At 41.6% G+C, this 22,633-nt stretch overlaps 1 protein-coding gene across 3 annotated transcripts in view; it reads right to left on the reverse strand.

Annotated features, from left to right (window-relative positions):
* The window catches only part of CALU (calumenin), a 28,263-nt gene extending 8,684 nt beyond the window's left edge, over nucleotides 1-19,579 (reverse strand). For 2 of the 3 annotated variants that reach the window (XM_084897659.1, XM_084897658.1), the window contains exons 1-2: nucleotides 19,456-19,579; nucleotides 6,744-6,975 (exon numbers count right to left, since the gene is read on the reverse strand). In XM_084897659.1, the coding sequence (XP_084753785.1) occupies nucleotides 6,744-6,964 (221 nt within the window). In that variant the 5' untranslated portion in view covers nucleotides 6,965-6,975; nucleotides 19,456-19,579. The remainder of the gene's footprint in view (nucleotides 1-6,743; nucleotides 6,976-19,455) is intronic. The other variant, XM_084897660.1, reaches the window with a different exon arrangement.
* Between the last annotated feature and the right edge of the window lie 3,054 nt (nucleotides 19,580-22,633).

Below are 22,633 nucleotides of genomic sequence, written 5' to 3' on the forward strand. Positions count from 1 at the left end.
AAAACTGCCAATAGGCAACTGAAATCTTTCTTTTAAGTGACCCATTACTGGTTTGTAATGAGCCACCTGGATAAAGCCAAGTACAGTCCATGGCTGGTTCGCTTGGATCCAAAAGCAAACCTCATCTCTCTCTCTAGAGATAGGTCTCAGATGATGGTCAGGATTCAGGAGTGAATATCCATTACCATCTTTACTCTTTGTATCAAGCAACATGCAAATATTTTTTATTGCTTTTAGGAGAATCACAATTTCTTGGTATATAATCACAACAATTTCTTGGCATGGTTTTCTAAAACTTCAAAACTTTAAACCAGGCTTTAAAACATTCGACTCCTGCCAAAACTGGTTTGGCTCAGTGGGTGGGTGTCAGCCTATGGACTGAAGGGTCCCAGGTTCGATTCTGGTCAAGGGCATGTACCTTGGTTTCAGGCACATCCCCAGTAGGAGGTGTGCAGGAGGCAACTGCTCAATGTTTCTCTCTCATCGATGTTTCTAACTCTCTCTCCATCTCCCTCTCCCTTACTCTCTGTAAAAGATCAATAAAATATACTTAAAAAAACAAAACAAAAACATTCAGCTCCTTAAAAAAAAACACTTGTTAAAAAATTAATGCTATCAAGAATAGTTCTGAGATCACTTATACCTCAATCAAAATTGTTTAATCCCGTCTGGCATGGCTCAGTGGTTGAGTGTCAACCTATGAACCGGGAGGTCATGGTTTGATTGCCGGTTAGGGCACATGCCTGGGTTGTGTGCCCAATCCCCAATGTGGGGCCATGCAGGAGGCAGCTGATGAATTATTCTGTCATCACTGATGTTTCTATCTTTCTCCCTCTCCAGTCTTTTCTGAAATAAATAAAAATATATATTTTACAAATTATTGAAAAAAACAAAAAACAGGTACACAAAGACAGAAGCAAGCTTATTCTAAAAAATGGCCAGCAGCTTATTATATGCTGCTAAAGGCCCAGCACACAATTGAAATTATGCGAGGAGGCATCCCGCCTCCTGCCATGTGAGGAGGCACCCCATGGGGGGGTTGGGACCCTTGCCTGGCTCGCAGGATCCCCTGGTCCCCCTACCGGTGTCTGCTCCAGGGCTGCCCGAGCTACCAGGCCTGCTTGGGCAGGCCCCCCTGCCTCTGTCTCCGCTCTGGGCCTCACCTGCGTGTGCAACCTCCTCCTGTCTGGTCGTGACCCGTTACGGAGTCCCAGCCTAATGTGCACATTACCTCTTTATATATGTAGATGTCATGCTGGATTTCTATATATAACCACAAAAACAGATAACACAAGGAATAACGTGGAAAGAATGCATATGATTATGAGAATGTTAATAAGCTGAGAGGGTTAGCATGCACATGATAAAGCAAAATTACAAAGCTCAAAAATCAATATACGGTGGAAGGGAGCTATGAGGGGGAAAAGGAGAAACAATTGTAAAAATCTGAGCACTAAAGATTTATTTAAAAAAAAATCAATATACTTTGCCCTTCCTGAACTTCTTCTCACTAGATCTGTTATCTTAAGGATTTCAAAACATGTGCATATGAAAACTTCAGTTTAAAGATACAAGCAACTATTCATAGAAGCTAAAATAACATGTAAAGTCACACAAGTAAGTGGTCCAGTTTGGAAAAGGAACTTTACACTTTTTGTTTTTAATCCTCACCTGATTATATGTTCTTACTGATTTCAGAAAGAGAGGAAAGGAGAGGGAGAAAGTGAGAAACATCAACCAGTTGCCTTCCATATACACTCTGACTGGAGTTTGAATCTGCAACCTGGATATATGCCCTGATTGGAATTGAACCCATAACCTTTTTGTTGTACAAGTCAATGCTCCAACCAACTGAGCCACACTGGCCAGGGCTAGAATAGGAACTTTAAATCAAAACTCTTAACAGATTTGAAACCATGGCATATTCTTATGCTCTATTAAATGCAGGATTGAAAAAGACTGTCACTTGGTAGCAAATAATGTCTTTTCCCATTTCATGAATACACTGGAAAGTGATTAGAATCAAAGTATGAGTGTCACTGAGAAGACTCATACTGATACTGATATGGTGTCAGGCATAACTTACATCCTATAATTAATAAGCATTTTCCTTCATAGAATGTGTAATCTTGTAGCTTTTGATTTAAAACACATGTGTCAAACACAAGGCCCGCGGGCCAAATCCAGCCCGCCAGGCCTTGCAATGTGGCCCGCACCGCGCTGTCATCACTGCACTCCGCTGTCAGTTTATGACATTGTCAGTTTATGACTGTTCAGTAAACCATTCGGCCTGCGATTTAGGCTGGATTTTAGATTTTGGCCCCTTCTCTGATTGAGTTCGACACCCCTAATTTAAAATGTTAAATCAGCAAAAGGTAAAGCAGTAAGAAGCCATCTCTTAAATACTTTCCTTTATCTACATGGGCATAGGACAAAAAAAATTATTTGCAACGTTGCCCCTTCTATTCCCAAAAGAAATTTATTTTTGTTTTATTAATCCTCACCTGAGCATATTTTTCCATTGATTTTTATTTATAAAAAAATTTTTAAGTTGATTTCAGAGAGGAAGGGAGCAACAGAAACATCAATGAGAGAGAATCATTGTCTGCCTCCTGCATACCCCACTCTGGGGATTGAGCCTGCAATCCGGCCTGTGCCCTGCTTGGGAAGCCCAGCCACTGAGCCATGCCAGCTGGGCTCCATCGATTTTTCTTTTTTAAACACATTTTTATTTATTTCAGAGAGGAAGGGAGGAGAGACAGGAACATCAATGATGAGAGAGAATCACTGATTGGCTGCCTCCTGCACACCCCCTACTGGGGATCGAGTGGGTAATCCAGGCATGTGCCCTTGACTGGAATCAAACCTGGGACCCTTCAGTTCACAGGTCGCTGCTCTATCCACTGAGCCAAACCAGCTAGGGCCCACTGATTTTTAGAGTGGGAGAGAGGGAGGAAGGAGGAGAGAGACATTGATTGGTTGCCTCCTGCACTTGCCCCCACTTGGGCCTGGGATCAAATCTGCAACCCAGATATGTACTCTTGACCAGAAATTGAACCTGAGACCCTTCAGTGCATGGGCTAATACTCGAATCACTAAGAAACTCCAGCCAGGGCTCCCAAAAGATTTTAAGCCATTATAAGTTATAATAAGTAGGCCTAAAAAGAAGAACCACTAAGATTTAAAAAATATGTAACTATTCAAGATGGGCTTTTCTCATTGAAGTTGGCTGAATGTCATTCTAGTTATTTCAACAGAACTACCCCAGTGTTTAATACAGTAGTTGACAAACGTTTTCTGAAGGGGGTAGGTGATGATGGAATGAATGAATGAATGAATGAACGAACAAACAAACAAACAAATAAATGAATAAATGTCAAGCTCCCCAGCTCCATCCTTGACCCATTTGGGCCAGCTAATTTTATTGGCTTCAGTCTACTGTTCCAAGAGGCTATAGAAGTATTAACAATAGTTGGGCCATGGTGGCTCAGTGGTTCTTCATTGACCTATGAACCAGGAAGTTCTTCGTTGACCTATGAATCAGGAGGTCACTATTCAATTCCCAGTCAGGGCACATGCTTGGGTTATAGGCTCAATCCTCAGTGTGAGGTGTGCAGGAGGCAGCCAATCAATAATTCTCTTTCAAAATTGATGTTTCTATCTCTCCCTCCCTCTCTCTCTGAAATCAATAAAATATATTAAAAAATAAAAATCTTAAAAGTAAAATAAAATGTTTAAAATACACACACAAAACAAATAAATCTTCATCTGAAGGACACTTAAATGAAAATTTAGACTTCTTGGGGTGGGGGAGTGAGGTTGAAAATATAACACATACAGAAAAAGTGTACTATTTGTCAGCATTCTTAATAAAAAAAGGAATTTAAAACTTTGTTTTAAAATTCTTTAGTAGCTATTACTACTAAAGATTTAAAAATAGTAGTGAAGCCCTGGCCGGTTTTTCTTTTTCTTTCTTTAATATATTTTATTAATTTTTTACAGAGAGGAATAAATAGTTAGAAACATCAATGAGAGAGAAACATCGATCAGCTGCCTCCTGCACACCCTCTACTGGGGATGTGCCCACAACCAAGGTACATGCCCTTGATCGGAATTGAACCTGGGATCCTTGAGTCTATCCACTGAGCCAAACCGGTTTTGACAGGGCCGGTTTTTCTTAGTGGTTAGAGCATCAGCCCTCAAACTGAAGGAAGGGTTGTGGGTTTGATCCCCCGAGTGCAAGAGGCAACCAATTGATGTGACTCTCTCACATCGATGTTTTTCTCTCTTTCCCCCTCCCCCATAACTCCCTTCCACTCTCAAAAAAAAAAAAAAAAAAAAAGTCCAACGGGAAAAAATCTCTCAGGTGAAGATTAACTACAAATAGTAGTTGTGACTTTTGCCCTGGCCAGGTGGCTCAGTTGGTTAGAGCATTGTTCCCAAAACTAAAAGGTTGGGGTTCAATTCCCAATCGGCACATACGTAGGTTGCAGATATGATCCCCCTTTGGGGCATGTATAGGAGCAACCTATTGATGTTTCACTCTCTCGCTAAAAGGGAAAAAAAAAAAAAAAAAAGAAAGAAAAAGATAAAAACAATCTTAAAAAATTAATAAAACCATATCCTCAGGTGAGGATTAAAAAAAAAAAAGTGAATTTTTATAACTACAGGTATGAACAATAATCTTGTCTCCTAATAATTACTTGCCTTCTATAATAGATGGAAGAGGGGAATCTGTTGTTTCCAACGTCTGGTGTATAGTCACCTACCAAAACAATGTTTAGAAATGCCACAGTGAATAAGTTAAAAAATAAAAAAAGCTCACCAGGAATTATTGCTTCTAATAGTATGTTACCTTATGAACTGGGGATATTTGTCATTATTTCCAAAATTTGGGAAAAGCAAACAGTACTTGACTCATTTATACATTCCATAAAAAGTATGATCTTATTCAAACAAAAATGGAGTCTGCTCATGTGTTGCACTTATGATATTCACTGATGACAAAAAAAAATTGTTCTCTCTACTGAAAGCTGCTAATAGAGCTATTCTACTCCCTTCATAGAGCCTGACTGACACTAACCGAAGGGCCTTTCATTATTTAAGAGTAATTCTGCAGAGAAATATGTGCAGACGAAATGTGGGTTGGGCATGCACATTAGTAGGCAAGACATGAAGAATGAGAATTCCCTCATGCAGCTCTATTTTCAGCCGGAAATGTTAGCACATTTATAAGATGAAAATTAAAAGTGACCATGGTCTCTCAAAGCTAGAAAAGCAACCCAATAGGAAACTGACTCTTTAATATTATTTGTGTTCTTTATCTACTTTCAAGTGTTTTAGGACAGTTTCTCATTCTACATAGAACAATCTTTTGCTTTCTCTTAGTGTTTAAGAATAAAATATTGTTGAAAAAGAGAGGGGAAAAAAAGAATAAAATATTGTAGCCCAGCTAGTGTGACTCAGGAACCAAGAAGTCATGGTTCCCAGTTAGGGCACATGCCTGGGGTTGCAGGCTCCATCCCCTGTAGGGGGTGTGCAGGAGGCAGATGATGATGTTTCTCTTTCATTGATGCTTCTCTCTCTCTCTCTCTCTCTCTCTCAATAAAAAGAAATATTGTAGAAAGAATAAAATAAGTTTATCCTGAAGTATCACTCAAAACAAACCATATAATGTCTCCTAATCATGGCACTAGCCATGACAACAAACTATTTTTGGAAGTTTCTATGTGGTACAACTTTCCAACAAATCTCTTGAATGTAATTCAGAAAGTAACACCACTATGATCATTAAGGAGCAAATGCTCATTAAATTAACCTGCATTTCATTAAAAAGTAAGGCTTTGGAAGAGCCAAAAGACATTCTCAGATCCTCAGTTAGAAATAATCCACTGGGACTCTACCAAAATCAAGGGTTTAAGTACAAAGACACTGGCTGAGAGAGCCATGGCCCGCTGTTACTGAAACAGCAACCATATCTGACATTAAGACCATTACCTTTACAATCTTCTAAAAAGTTTTTGTTTTTAATTAAGCTAATATCTGAGATTGAAAACAAAGAGGGCAAGGGACACTCTAGGAAATAATAAATTTTAGAGCAATTAGTCCAGAGGTTTAATTTGCATTTTATTAGCCACTCAAAACACTTGGCTTGTGCAATAGGTCAGGAAAGGTTTTAAAAATTAAAAAAGGTGCCAAAACCGGTTTGGCTCAGTGGATAGAGCGTCGGCTTGGGGACAGAAGGGTCCCGGGTTCGATTCCGGTCAAGGGCATGTGCCTTGGTTGCGGGCGTGTCCCCAGTGGGGGGTGTGCAAGAGGCGGCTGATCGATGACTCTCTCTCATCGATGTTTCTAACTCTCTATCTCTCTCCCTTCCTCTCTGTACAAAATCAATAAAATATATTTAAAAAAAAAAAATTAAAAAAGGTAAGGATGAGAAGCCACCCACTTCTCTCCCTATCAGGTAATGTTCCTTTGGGATCAAGCTGAGCCCTTTAATATTTGGTACTTTTACGCAAAAATGCCTTTGTTTTACAGATGAGGTAAAAATAGCTATTCAATGGAGAAATGTATAAGAGCAAATGTTAATTACATTTTAGTGGTAGCAAGTCTGTGATTAGCTTTCATAAAATGTAGTTCAACAAAGCTTTACTGGGTGAATGAGTCAGTGAGAAAAAAAGAATGAATTGATTTATAAAGAAATGTCAATATCCAAACCAGCCCCCTGAGGACTGACACCTTACCCAAGTCTTTCCTTGCTCTCTTCTGGTGTCAGCTGATCAAAGGTCTTTGCTTCTTCAGCACCCAAGAAGGCATCATGGTCATAATCAAAACTCTGAGCATCATTGTGAACCTTGTCGCTGAGCTGAGGTTCATGATGCACACGATCCTTCTTTTCTGTGGGTTTGCTCAAGGCAAAGACTGTGCACAGGAACAGGCACATAAGAAACTGTCGCAGGTCCATGGTAATCAGATCTTAAAGAGAAAGAAAGGTGGTTAATTCAAGAGGTGGTATGCCTTTTTAACAAATATATATATATTATTGATTTTTTATAGATAGGAAGGGAGAGGGATAGAGTTAGAAATATCGATGGGAGAAACAGCTGCCTCCTGCACACCTCCTACTGGGGATGTGCCCGCATCCAAAGTACATGCCCTTGACCGGAATCGAACCTGGGACCCTTGAGTCTGCAGGTCGATGCTTCATCCACTGAGCCAAACCGGTTAGGGCAAAAGGTGGTATGCTTAATTAAAAAGCTCACACCTAGTTATTACTGATTTGCTATAACCTCAAATATTACCATTTATCCATAAAATAAGTACAATAGAATATTAGACTTTCCTGTTTTAGGATGAGAAATTTTCACCAATTTCCTTCATCTAATTTGTAGACTTACAAGGAATTATACCTTGTAAGTAGTCTCCCTTTAAAAAACACCCAAGTGCCCTGGTCAGTGTGGCTCGTTCTCTAGTGGGTGGCATCAATCAGGAGGCAGCTGATCGATGATTCTCTCTCATCACTGATGTTTCTGTCTCTCTCTAAAATTAATAAAACACATTAAAAAATAAAAATTTAAATCAATTAAAAAAAAAACTAAGTAAAAATTAAAAACACCAAAGAACATTAATCATTTTGCCCAAGTTCATAAAATTTAAAAGTGAAAGAACCAAGATTTAAATTTAGACATAATGACTCCAATACTTTACTTTTTGTATTATATTAATGGTCTGGTCTTCAAACCAGGCTGGTTATTAGAATCACCTAGAGAGTTTTGAAAAAATTTTCCCTATTGAATTAGAACCTCTGAAATTGAATCCAGGCATTGTAGTTTTAAAGATTTTTCAGATGATTCTGATCATCATCAGATAAGGAGCCAATGAAATATTTGCAGTGTCCTTGGCCTATAGCACCAAGCCATCTCCCATATCCAGACTTAATCTTAAATCCCCTTCAAAGATCAAACCATTCAGATGGTACAGTGATGAATAACTGCTTTATCACCGTATATATTGCGTTCCCAAAAGTTCCCAGGCATAAGGACCACCTGAAATACTGTTCAAAGTTACCAATTCCAAGGCCCTTCTCCATACCATCAAAATCTCTTCAGTCACGGGTGATACCAAAAGCACCAGGCTGAACACCTTATTGAAAAATGTGACCAAAAAATTGCAGAGAAACTTCAGGAAACCTGTTTGGCACACTCTATAGATACCCCACACAACTGTCCAGAGATTTTAAACTGTAAAATTTGAGAAAAAAACTGTAAAATTAAAAATCAAGGGGGAGATTTTCCCAGGCTTTCCTATTTTAACTAAATCTTCATCAGAACACAAATTCTGAATGCTTTTCTCCTGCAATGAGAATAAATTTTTGCAATTTCACATTATGTCTTACTCATTTCCCTTTATGGCCAATGGCTCCCTTCCTAGATGGATAGGTGATTATTAAGCATGAGGCTTATTGTGGTGAATTGCATTTCCCTAAAATATGCTGAAGTCCTAATCCCTGGTACATACAAATGTGACCTTATTTGGAAATAGGATCTTTGCAGATGTAATCAAGTTAAGATGAGGTCATATTGGATTAGGATGGGCTCTAATCCAATGATTGATCTAACAAAGATACACAAAGAGAATACCATGTTATAAAAAGAGACACAGATTGGAGTGATGCATCTACAAGTCAAGAAACTAGAAGCTAGAAAGAGGAAAGGAAGGATCCTCCCCTAGAGCCAACACCTTGGTTACTAACACCTCTAGAACAGTGGTTCTCAACCTTTCTAATGCCGCGACTCTTTAATACAGTTCTTCATGTTGTGGTGACCCCACCCATAAAATTATTTTCGTTGCTACTTCATAACTGTAATTTTGCTACTGTTAATGAATCATAATGTAAATATCTGTGTTTTCTGATGGTCTTAGGCTCTACAGCAGCAGCAGTTCTCAACCTGTGGGTGGCGACCACAGGTTGAAAACCGCTAGCAAGATCGCCCTCCCTCCCCCCTGCCGCCAAGGGGGTCTAGGTCCATGGGAGAAAAAAGGGAAAACATGTAATAATTTCAACAATAAAAATTAAAACAAATAAACAAATGACAACAGGCTTGGCTGGTGTGGCTCGGTGGTTGAGCTTCAAGTGAGAATTTCAAGGATATTTGAATTTCAAAGAAATGAAGAAGGACCAGTCAGAAATTAGCATACTTTAAGTGAAATAAAGAATGATTTAGCCGAAACCGGTTTGGCTCAGTGGATAGAGCATCGGCCTGCGGACTGAAAGGTCCCAGGTTCAATTCCAGTCAAGGGCATGCACCTTGGTTGCAGGCACATCCCCAGTAGGGGGTGTGTAAGAGGCAGCTGACAGATGATTCTATCTCCTCGATGTTTCTAACACTCTATCCCTCCCTCTTCCTCTAAGAAATCAATAAAGTATATTAAAAAAAAAAAAGAATGATTTAGAGGGATTCAGCAGTAGAGTAGAGGATTCTGAGAATCAAATCAATGGTTTGGAATATAAAGAAGAAAAAAATAACCAATCAAAACAGCAAAAAGGAAAAAAAATATGAAGATAGTGTAAGGAGCTTCTGGGATAACTTTAAGCATGCCAACATTTTTTTATTGATTTCAGAGAGGAAGAGAGAGAAACATCAACGATGAGAGAGAATCATCAGCTGCTTCCTGTACACCCCCTACTGGGGATCAAGCCCACAACCCGGGCATGTGCCCTGACTGGGAATACAACTGTGACCTCCTGGTTCATAGGTCAATGTTCAACCACAGAGCCAAGTTGGCTGGGCAGTGTGCTTTTTTCTTTACTCCTCTAGTTGTAGGACTTCTACTCAGCCAGATTTCAGGTGGTTCTGCATTTTAGTTGTAATTTTGATGTAGTTTAGAGGTGGCAAGTATTGGTGTGTACCTACACTGCCATCTTGGTTCTCCTCCATTTTTCTTATGACCCCCAAATAGTAGCTAAAGGTAGTTACATTGTATTAACTTGGATTTATAGATTTATTTGCTTTGGATTTAATAAACCAAAAAATGCTAAGCACAGTTAATGATGAGTACATTATATAAAAATTCCTTAAAAGTGAAAGGAAAGCAAATAAGACATTGCTAATAAGACAAAAAGAAATGTAGAGAAGGAAATAATGAGAGGCAGTCATTTCCCAAGTACCATTCTCAAAATGAATATTAAGACTGATAAAACTGAAAGTAATGTGAAAGCAAGACCGGTGACCCCTGAGATAGGGGAAGAAGGTGGTAGTTTTCCTAAGCTGTTCCCACCAATGTTAAAAGTGAGATAAGCTTGAAAAATTTTATCAACATTTTGTTTCATGCTATCTGATCAAAACATCCAAATTTGTATATAAACATACTGGTACACAGGTGTTCAATGATAGTTTATAATGATAAAAAGTGCAAACTGGCAGTTGCAAACTGGCAGTTACAAAATAGTCATGGGATGTAAAGTATACCATAGGGAATATAGTCAATAATACTGTCATAACTATGTATGGTGTCTAGTGTGTACTAGACTAGACGGAGGGGGGGGGGGTTTACTTCATAAGTTATAATAATGTCTAATCATTATGCTGTACACCTGAAACTAATATCTATATTATGGGACACTACACAGTGGTTAAAAAAATGAGGTAGATCAGCACTGAATTTGAGAACTCACCAAGACCTGTTAAATAAACAGCAGCAACAATAACAAACATGAGTTACAAAACAATGTTAAGGTCTCATTTATATAAAAAGCAAAACCAAACAACCTCACCAGGTTATTTATCCTATATAATGAAGACCTAATATGCTAATTAGACCAGACAGAAGAATGACGGGGGGGGGGGGGGGGGGGGGGGCGCGGTCCCCTCAGGGCCACAAGGTAGCCGGGGCTGCGAGGACCTACTCTTGCACGAATTTCATGCATTGGGTCTCTAGTATTTTGTAAAAAATATAACATATATGCACAAAAAATGGTGTGGAAGAATAATCTATCTGTAAACAATGATATCCCCTACACTCAAGGGAGAAGAGATGGGGTGAGGTTGTAAGGCTTTTTTATTTTTAATTGATTTTTAGAGAGAGGGGGGGGGGGAGGAAAGAAGAAGAGAGAAATATCAATTTGCTGTTCCACTTATTTATGCATTCATTGGTTGATTCTTGTATGTGCCCTACCGAAGATCAAACCCCCAACCTTGACATACAAGATCGATGCTCTAACCAACTGAGCTACTCGGCCAGGGCTGGAGTGAACTTTAATACTGTATTCTGTTGTGTTGTTTATTTTTTCCAAATGAGCACACACTCATATACAATGAGTGGCCAGATTATTATGATCTCTGACCACATAATAATCTGGCCACTCAGTGTATATCCTATATAATAAAAGGCTAATTTGCAAATTGTCCCCTTGACCAGGAGTTCAACCAGCAGGCCAGCCAGCCAACCGCCCATGTCCCCTCCCCCTGACCAGGCTGGCTGGCCCCCACCCGTGCATGAATTCACACACACACACACACACACACACACACATACATACACTAAGTGGCCAGATTATTATACGTTCAGAGATCATAATAATCTGGCCACTCAATGTATATTACCTTTTTATGTGTATTACTTTTTAAAGAATATAATAAAAACTCTTCAATATTAGGTAGCAAGCAAACATTTTCAAGCCATTTTTCCAGATTATAGAAAGCAAGCTGAAGGAAATATCTACCTATTCTTAAGACAAAAACCCTATTTTTAAAGTAAAACACACTCCTTCATAATAACACTCCAGCCTACCTTCAATAATTCAACTGATCAATCAAATCAGTAGAACAATTAAGAGGAAATTAAGAGATTTAATGACTCTCTTAAACATTAAGTATGTCTTTATTTAAGGGCAAAATAAAACTTCCATCTTAAACTACTATAATTCCTTAGAAAAATAAACCTCTTTAGAGACAAGTAAAAAATTATACATATGTTGTTGCTATTTTGTGATATATCCAAACAATATCTATAATATTACAGGTTTACAGAATGAAGTAAAATCAAGTCATTGCAACAGAGGGTTTTCCTTATACCTATTAATAAAGGGACTTAACTTTTAGGAACATCTTATAAATGATTAATTATATCCCCAAAATAAAATACTATAACAACTCTTGCAAGCTCCAAATGTTGCATTATGAGTAAGCGCTTCAGCCCACTATTATCAAGGCCTGGAAAAAGATACTGTACAAAATTTTGATATACATGACATACAGAAATGTAACAGATTGATGCACTGTGATTTAGAGGGGAGGCTACATTTAAATTTGAGGCTTAACATCTTGATACAGGATAAGAGAAGAATTCCAGAGTAAAAGCTAAGTGACCTGGTTTTATCCTTTATCCATCTCTTTCCTTGCCCTCTCTCTTAAACTTTCAATCCCACCCTTCTATAGGCTCCTCCAATCAATCAATACTTCTCAGGTCTCCACAATCCAAAATCATTCCTTTCCAGACCCTGCTTGCTCTTCCCTTTCCTTTATCACGTCTCTAGGAGTAGTCTATGTTGCTGTCTCTGCTTCCTCACCACCTACTGTCACCCTGAAATCTGTCACCTACCATTGATAAAATTGCCTACAAGGGTCATCAAGGACCATTTGATTGACAAAGCCCATGACCCTATCTTCATCTTTCCTGCAGGCAATGAAAAACATACACTTAATATATATATACATCTTACATATAATAATTATATACATTATATATAATTTACATATATACACACATATAATCCCCACTCTTTGTGCCCACATATAAATATACCAACTCCTACTTATTAGAAACTTTATTTTTTTAAAGTATACTTTATTGATTTTCCACAGAGAGGAAGGGAGAGGGACAGAGAGCTAGAAACGTCGATGAGAGAGAAACATTGACCAGCTGCCTCCCCACCGAGGATGTGCCCGCAACCAATGCACATGCCCTTGACCGAATTGAACCCGGGACACCCCCCTCCCCCCCCCCAGTCTGCAGACTGAAGCTCCATCCACTGAGCCAAACTGGTTTTGGCTACTTATTAGAAACTTCAACAAAAGGCCCCTTGTTTTATGATTATAGACACTAAAAAAACAAAACACCACCACAAAACCCTGTGCTAGATATATCTAAATATACCCTATCTTAATAAAGAGTGAATATGCTAATTGACCCTCATGCCATCGCAAAGATGGAAGCGCCCACAGCCAATAAGGAGGGAATATGCTAATTGACTGCCATACCCTCAAAGATGGCAGCACTCAGCCACAAGATGGTGTGCTCAGTCTCCTTAGCCCCCGCTGGGGTGGTAGGTGTGGCAAGGCCTGGCCCACCCCCAGGCAAGCCTGGCCACTCCACACACCTGTCTCCAGAGTTTCCTTAGTCCCTTCAACCTCCCAGCCCCGCAGGGCCAGCCCCAGGTGCAAGAAGGCCTCGATGGTGGCTGCCCAGCCGCTGAGAGCTGCCCAAGGCTCAGGTAACCAGGGCTGGCCGAGGCTTGTACTGCCAGCAGTGGAAGCAGCAGAGGTGTGATGGGGCGTCACCTTCCCCTGATAGCCAGGTTGTCTCCCACCCCTGAGAACTCCCAGACTGTGAGAGAGGGCAGGCCAGGCTGAGGGGAACCCCCCCACTTCCAATGCATGAATTTTCATGCACTGCCCTCTAGTATACATATAAAAATGTTCAAGCAGAGACAAAGTATATCTCCCAAGACAAGATATTTTTGTGGGAAGATGTAAGAAGAGTACAAAATCACTTTTCACACAGGCATCTGAAGAACTACAGTTATTTCTGAAGCATCTTTCTCTTTTCAACCAAACTGAAACCAAATGATAGAAAGCTCCTTCTCCCATCATCACAGCTACACATCAATGGATAGCAGGATATTAGGAAAACATGACATACATAAATGAAGGCCTTGCTTTATAAGCTTTTACCACATGATCTAGTAGGTAATTCAATGATTGTGAAAAATGCATCTTCCCATCTCCCATTTCTCAAATGACTTATGTTGTTCTCTCTAAAATTCTGTTCCTCCCTCACCAAGGGTAAAGTTTAATATTTTCTCTTAAAAAAAAAAAAAAATTCGCCGAAACCGGTTTGGGTCAGTCGATAGAGCATCGGTCTGCGGACTGAAAGGTCCCAGGTTCGATTCCGGTCAAGGGCATGTACCTTGGTTGCGGGCATATCCCCGGTGGGGGGTGTGCGGGAAGTGGCTGGTCAATGTTTCTCTCTCATCGATGTTTCTAGCTCTCTATACCTCTCCCTTCCTCTCTGTAAAAAAATCAATAAAATACTAAAAAAAAAAAAAAAAAAAAATTAAAAAAAAATTCTAGGCTTGCACTGCCCAGAACAGTAGCTTCTAGCCATATGTGGCTACTAAGCATTTAAAATGTAGCTAGTGCAGTCCAGCCAGTGTGGCTCCATGGTTGAGGGTCCAACTATGGGAACCAGGAAGTTATGGCATATGTCCAGGCTTCAGACTCAGTCCCTGGTTGGGGGGTGGAGGTGTAGAAGATAACTGATCAATGATTCTCTTTCATCATTGATGTTTCTATCTCTCTATCCCTCTCCCTCCTCTCTGAAGTCAATAAAAATATATAAAAAACATGGCTAGTGTGATTTAAGATGTGGTATAAGTGTTATACTGTACTTTATTTTTTAATAAATGTTATTTTGTATTTATTTATTAAATTAATCTCATGTTTTAAATTTTCACATAAAAATTTAAAACTAAACATGTGGTTTATATTATACAAAATTTGTGCATGGGGCGGGGGTGTCCCTCAGTCCAGCCTGTACCCTCTCCAATCTGGGACCCATCAAAGGATGTCCAACTGCCCTCCCTTGCAGGCCTGGTCACACCTAACTGCCCTCTCCTGCAGGCCTGGGTCGTCGCGCCCCCCCCCCCCCCCAACTGCCCTTCCCTATAGGCTTGATTGCCCCGAACTGCCCTCCCTTGCAGGCCTGGTACCTCCCAACTGCCTGCCCCTGCTGGCCACCTTGTGGCAGCCATCTTATGTCAACATGGAGGCAGGATCTTTGACCACATGGGGGTAGCTATCTTGTGCATTGGAGTGACAGTCAATTTGCATATTACTCTTTATTAGATAGGATTTCTACTGGATAATGCTGTGATAAGACACAAACAAAAGGGCTAGAAAATATATAACTGTCATCCTTTTACAGTATGCCACCAATAATTTTCTTCTGAAAGTTATTTTCATGAATTGTTCCAGTAAATTTATAAGATTAATGACATAAGCTTGATTTTCTTTCAATAACAACAATGAACCTTACGAATCAGTTTACTTTATCCATTCAAAAATTTCCTTAAAAGTTCTAAAATCTTGTAATTTCTCCTTCTTCTAAGTCACTTTTTGTAAAAATCTGTTGGTCATAGAACACTTAAATTGTTTCAGGGAAATTTAGATCCCTGGATTAAATTCAGTTTCTCAAGAACATTAGCACTGAGTGATCGCACAGTTATTCTGGTTGACCAAAGACCCATTGCTCAATGTTAACAAGTGGGAGAAATGGGTGTGGTGATAAAATTCCAGTTCTCTGAGCTGGATATTCAGGGAAAAACTGCATTCCTCTATAATGCAGGAAAAGCAGAATCTCACTGCTTACGTGTCTACTTCAATTGTGGATTGGAGGTTGGGAGAAGGGAGGGAGAAAAGAACATCCTGATAGCAATTTGCTAACTATACTAAGGCTCAGGTTATGAAATCTAGAAATTAAAGCTATTTGGTTATCTTCTTCTTCTTCTTCTTCTTCTTCTTTTTTTTTTTTAATTTTAGAGAGGAAGGGAGAGGGAGAGAGAGAGAAACATCTAACAGTTACCTCCTACATGGGTCCACAACTGAAAATCGAACCCACAACCTGGGTATGTGCCCTGACTGGAAATCAAACCTGAGACTTTTCAGTGTACAGGATGATGCTCCAACCAACCTGACATTATTTATAAACTTTGGGACAAGTACCACCAATGAATTACCACATTAAAGTAGTAATGTTATCCTTCATGATTTGATAATGATAATGACAAACCATTTATTCAATGTTTCTCCCTTGATAGAACAAACTTACATTGGTTCATTAGTATATTCTAATTAATTATTTGTGTGAGGGCATCCTATATAATAAGATAAATATGTTAATTATCCGTTACGCTGTGAAGTGTAGTGACCAACCATGTAACGGGATCACAGATCTGCAGGAGGGTGGGGCAGCGAACTACAAGTGGGCGGGACAGCAAGCTATGGGAGGGGGAGAGGGGGGAGCTACAGGAGGGGGCAGGGCAGCAAGCTATGAGGGAGGGCAGTGGGCAGAGAGCTACAGGAGGGCGGCAGAGAGCTACTGGCACACAGATTTGTGCGCAAGGCTACTAGTACATTTATAAGACAGTTAAGTACATAAAAGTGCAAACTTGGCTGTGGAAGAAAAGCTTTAGAGAATGACAAAATATTATTATCAGGCTTCAACAGTTCTATAACTAAAGCAACTAAGTACAAACTAAATTTTTCTGGCTACAGAATTAAAAAATTTCTTTAATAACAAAAGCTCTAGAAATTCTGTGGGGAAATAGTTTCCTTTTGGATGATAAAACTTCAATACATCATTAATTCCCATAGGACAGCTATGCAAAGTGTAGGGCCAAGAGCCTTGGTTTCTACTTGTAATTTTGCATGCATGTGTAGCATGAATAAAGTCCTTAAGATTTTGGTAGTTTATATTATAGTTCAACCTCCCTTCAGTGCCAAACGTCTATAAATAATTTTTAAATATATTTTATTGATTTTTTTTATAGAGAGGAAGAGAGAGGGAGAGTTAGAAACATCAATGAGAGAGAATCATCGATCAGCTGCCTCTTGCACACCCCCTACTGAGGATGTGCCCACAACCAAGGTACATGCCCTTGACCGGAATCGAACGCAGGCCGACGCTCTATCCACTGAGCCAAACCCCTTTCGGCTATAAACAATTTTTAGTCTTAGATTAAAAAGACCTATCTCATATTATCACTCCAACTGGAAGTGATCAGTACCAAGTCCTAAGAACTTTTACAAAACTTGCATGTACCACAGTGACCAGCGGCTACTTTAAGCGTCTCTTTAACTCCCCTACAGATTCTACCTTCTTGGAAGGCAGGGAGCTCAGCTAATAAAAATTAAGATCCTTTTACAATCTCTACTATAATATCTGTACCTTTTATACAAATACATTTTACTGGATTAGTTGGACAGTAGCTACTCGGCAGCAATGCTGTTCCTCCTTGTTGATGCTCCCCAACCCCCAATTCCCCTTACCGGATGTGGCCATCAGCCAGCAACAGGCAAAGAGCTGGCCTGCACTGTAATACATAAATTACATCATCAGCAACAGCTATGTTTAAGAGTCCATAGAGGATCTAGGATGTTATGGCCTAGCAAGCATTTCCAATGGCTATCTCTTGGCTACCCCTCTGTCATTCCAACATTCCTGGCAGACCCATGGTATAGAAAAACCTGTTAATATCAATGTACTGATTATTGTACAATCAGTGCAATGTATGTAAAATACCACCAATAAGTATCTTTTGACACATCACTGGATGAATGGAAGCAAACATCATATCGAGAGTGACGATGAATTTATTTCAAAGTTGTCTATGAGTACCATCCAGTCAGACACACTCAGTTCATCTGTGTCAATTCATGGTTCTATCAGTCGTGATTTTCAAAAGGACCCTGCTGAAGACCCCTGAGTCACTGCAAAACTCAGATTATGCCTAAGCAAACATCCTCTCTACACACAAATGCAATATACAGGTTATCTATTCGGACGAGGGGTGGGAAATCATTTGGTCTGGCCCTGGCACGGCATTAGAGGTGAGCTAACTAAATATTTGACCAAATAGAGCAGGCTAATTTTTAAGCTGATAGTTTTGTATGGCTCGTCAATGATGTTATAAATTAGTGTTTCCCAAAGTGTGGTATGCGTACTCCTAGGGGGTTACGCGTTGCACCGGAGTTTGGTGGGGATATGCACTGCACCGTGCTTAGCTGCGCCTAATTCTACGTTCTCATGAGTACGAGGGGTACTCAGCGTTATAAAAATTATAGAAGGGGTGCACATATGTCAAAATGGCCCCTGGCATGTGCACACTCTACAGTACTACACAAACTCTTCAGTGATGGCACCGTTCGGTGTTTAATTAACAAAATCTACTGAATGAGGTCTAACATGTATTTGTCTTATGTCAAGTTTCATCCCAGGTCAAGTATCATCCTACAACAAAGACTAATTTATCAGAGATGACAGTTTTCTACCTCCCAGCAACCTTATTAACGATTTATTAAAGTTGACTGTATGGTCCATGCCAGGGAGTAAATGAAATTCAATTCTCAAAGACACTATCCTGCCAGTTTAAGACACGTAGGAATTGAGACAGAAAACCCACAAGTTTTATCAAGAGACCCAAGCTTTCAAAACTGCAAACTGCCCTAACCGGTTTGGCTCAGTGGATAGAGCGTCAGCCTGAGGACTCAAGAGTCCCAGGTTCGATTCCAGCCAAGGGCACATGCCTAGGTTTCCGGCTTGATCCTCAGTGGGGTGGTGGTGGTGGGGGGTGTGTGTGTGTGAGCAGGAGACAGCCCATCAATGATTCTCTCTCATCATTGATGTTTCTCTCTCTCTCTCTCTCTCTCTCTCTCTCTCTCTCTCTCTCTCTCTCTCTCTCTCTCTCCTTCCTCTCTGAAATCAATAAAGAAATATATTTAAAAAAAAATTAAAGCTTTCAAAACCCCTTCTTTCTCCGTGGCTGATCGAAGTATGCAGCTAAACATGGGAGTTCGAAACAATCGGCTTTTCTTTAAAACTTCAGGACTCTCTTTTGTTTTGTTTTTTAAATCACATACTGTCTTCATGCTTTCTTCTCCCCACTTGTTTCTACACCTTCCAAGTCAGCGAACACGACTTTCCTGGCAGCTGCGCCGCACGCTCGGGATGTGGCCTTGGGGAGAGGTTGGCAGGCACCAGCGGGCTGCAGGGGAAGGTGGCAGGGAGCGGTGGCCATGGCACTGCCCGGCTGCCCTCTGACCTTCAGACCAACCAGAGTGGCCCTCTAGTCCGAGGGCTCGGGGAGCCGCGGGCCCCAGAGGACGGGGACGAGGACGTGGCAAGCCAGGCACAAAGCAGCACCCCCCAGGCCCTAGGGCAGCGAGCCGCAGTTCGCCGGGAAAGCCCCGGGTTCCAGAGCGCGCTGGAGGGGAGCGGCGGCCTCCGCGCCCAGGGCCACGGGGTCCGCGCCGGCTCAGGCCCCACCGCCCCCAACTGGCAGAAACACAGGCCAGGGGCGAGGGAGAGCCCTGCGGCGCCGGGAGCGAAGCCTGAGAACAAGAAGAAAGCGAAGAAGCACGAGGCCGCTGAGAAAGGGGGGCGCTCCCCGGGACTCACCTTTCCTCCTCGCACCAGAGCCCGAGGTTGCTGCAGCCGCCACTCACCCACCGGCTCAGCTCGCGCGCGCCAGCACCGCCTAACCGGAAGCGGCCCCTCGCCCCGCCCCTGCCGCCTGGGCAGCGGCCTCCCGACCAATCAACAACAAGCCCGCAGCTGACGCAGGGCTTCCTCGGGTAGGCATTGGCCCCACCATAGAGTAGCCGGGATTGGCTGGAAAGCGCCACGTCCCCGCCAGCGCGCCTAGCTGCGTGGACCGAATTCCCGGCCAGCACTGGTCCCGAGCCCTGCGGGGACGACCGGCCCCAGCCCCTGCTCCGGGCGACGTGTGGGCGCGGCCGCCGGCCTCCGCGTCCTGCTCACTGCGCCTGACCGGATCTCGGCCGGGCTCTTGGGTTAGCCAGCTGGTTATCCTCTGTCCCGAGCACCTGGGGGTGAATGAATCCCACTGGGTTGTGAATGAAAAAGGGGTCACATGCTGAACCTGAGCAGCTCTGGGAAGGCCTCCATAGCGGGCCTTACAGACTCAGAGGCCAAAAGCAACCACAAGGGATAGTCTGAACATTAAAAAAAATCTAAAAGCAGCTGGGACCGGTTTGGCTCAGTGGATAGAGCGTTGGCTTGGGGACTGGGGGTCCCGGGTTCAATTCCGGTCAAGGACATGTACCTTGGTTGCGGGCACATCCCCAGTAAGGGGGTGTGCAAGAGGCAGCTGATTGATGATTCTCTCTCATCGATGTTTCTAGCTCTCTGTCCCTCTCTCTTCCTCTCTGTGAAAAATCAATAAAATATATATTAAAAAAAAACCTAAAAGCGGGTCATGGTGGGTGATAGCTTCCTTGACAAAGGTCCATCTTTTTTATTTTTTAAAATATTTTTATTGATTTCAGAGAGGAAGGGAGAGGGAGAGAGATATAGCAATGATGAATTGATCCGCTGCCTCCATGCCCCCTATTGGGGATGGAGCCCGCAACCCCTGCGTGTGCCTTGGTGGGTTATATATAGAACCCTGACCTCCTGGTTCATAGGTCAATGCTCAACCACTGAGCCACTCTGCCTGGCAACAATGGTCAATCTACCTTAACTGAGCCTATTGCCTTAAAAATTTTTGTTTGTTTGTTTTCAGAGAGAGAGGAAGGGAGAAAGAGGGAGAAACATCGATTTGTTTTTCCACTTATTTATGTATTTACTGGGTGATTCTTGTATGTACCCTGAGCAGGGATCAAACCAGAAACCTTCATGTATCCGATGATGCTCTTACCAACTGTGCTACCAGGCCAGGGTCTCTATTGTCTTTTTGCATAGAACATCACATACCTCTGAAATGTCCAAGTAATCTTTTCCAGACCCCCTCAATGCACAAATGTGGGTACCAGAGCCCGAGACCACAGAACTCCTCATTGTTTTCTTGTTCCCCTCATATCATCTCTGTGTGCTGTAAATTTAATTATTAACTATCCTGAACGCACCAATGTAAAATTGTATGTTTTTCTCCTTGCTTTTTAGCCAATCTCAGAGATTCCCCAGTTTTATTCTCTCCCACTCCCCTAATCTACCACCAAGGAATTTCATGTAATCCTCCTTTCATCTCCTCCTTTTATTCTCATGTATAAAATAAGCTACAGCCCTAGCTGATTTGACTCAAGAGTATTGGCCAGCAGACTGAAGGGTCTTGGGTTTGATTCCAGTCAAGGGCACATGCCCAGGTTATGGGCTCAATCCCCAGTGTGGGGCGTGCAGGAGACAGTTGATCAACGATTCTCTCCCATCATTGATGTTTCCATCTCTTTCTCCCTCTTTCCTCTTCTCTGAAATCAATAAAATATATTTAATAGAATAAATAAGCTACAAAACTGCCATTCTCCAGAGCATTTTCTCGATCCATTTAGATTTTGTTTCCTGGCAATTTGTTATCAGTGGCTCAAATAAATTCATAAAAATTGTTTACAGGTTTGAACATTTCTTATGCCAGAAGTATCAATCTCTAACTGTATTGAACAACCCCCACTTCTTTCCCTTTAGCACTACCTCCATGATGGGGTCTCCTGGAGCATGAGGAAAATGAGGGACAGTGAAAACCCAGAAGGAGCACTAGATTGCAGGGTTGGCAGGGTGGAAGGATATTGGACTTGGGGAAAGATAGGAGGTCGTAAAGCTGAAGAATGGGATTAGTGGATTGTTGACAAACTCGAGGGTAAAATCAGGGGAGTCAGTGGCTGAGGAGGGTGGAGGATGTGACCATTGGGCAGCAGTTCAAAGAACAGTGATCACGGGAAGGATCACCTGTGTGGCTGACGAAATCACTAAGAATTAGAACCTGACGCTTCCTTGAAGCTTTCATCCAGGAGCTTACTTTGTAGCCCTCCAACAATTTCAGTCTGAAAACCACTTCAGTGAAGAAAAAGACCCTCCTAGGAAATCTTGATTCAAAGCAAGATCTCCCAAAACACTTTGCAATTGGAAGGGTGGGCAGCCTTTCTGAAATACTCATAGTCAGGTTTTTATTGAAGGTGAAATACTGCACGTTTTAGAAAGAGGCTGGTCCATGGCCATCTGACAGACACTCATTAATAATTCTCTCAGTCTATAATGGATGAACCCCTGACTTGACCTGTGCTTGGGGCCGGTATGTCCTCTTTTTGGAATCGATCATCTAATAAGCACTAACAAGGTGTGTTGACATTTCAAGGGGGTGTCATATACTAAATAAATCGAGCGAGTGTAGGGCTGAGCATTAGCAAAGTTAGCAAGTTTGAACACAAAAGAGAAATCCCCTCTATCTCATACACCTCGCCTGACCACCTCCTGCAGGAATCGTGTGTAGTCTCACATCCAAGCCCCCATTTGGAACAACAGGGCCAGGCTAGCAAGTCCAAGTTAGGGATGGGCTAAGAAAGAAGGTCCCAAACTTAAATCAGAAGAGCGGGACTAGCAAGAAAACCTGAGGGGATGGAGGAGGTGGTAGAGGGTAAGGGGGTGGGGGCAGGGAGAGATAAATGGCGATGGGGAAAACCACCCCAACTTTTGGAAATGAAGAAACATAAAAAGAGAAAAAGAAAAACTGGCCAACAGGGAAATGGAGAGGCCCTTGGCTAGAATTTATATCTGCCCCCTTTTACTCGTCCAGAGTAGCTTAAGCAGAGAAGAAAACACCTTTTTTGGGTATATGTCCTTGCTT

This window comes from Pipistrellus hanaki (genome assembly GCF_964339955.1).
Source record: "Pipistrellus hanaki genome assembly, chromosome: 10".
NCBI classification, from domain to species: Eukaryota; Metazoa; Chordata; class Mammalia; order Chiroptera; family Vespertilionidae; genus Pipistrellus; species Pipistrellus hanaki.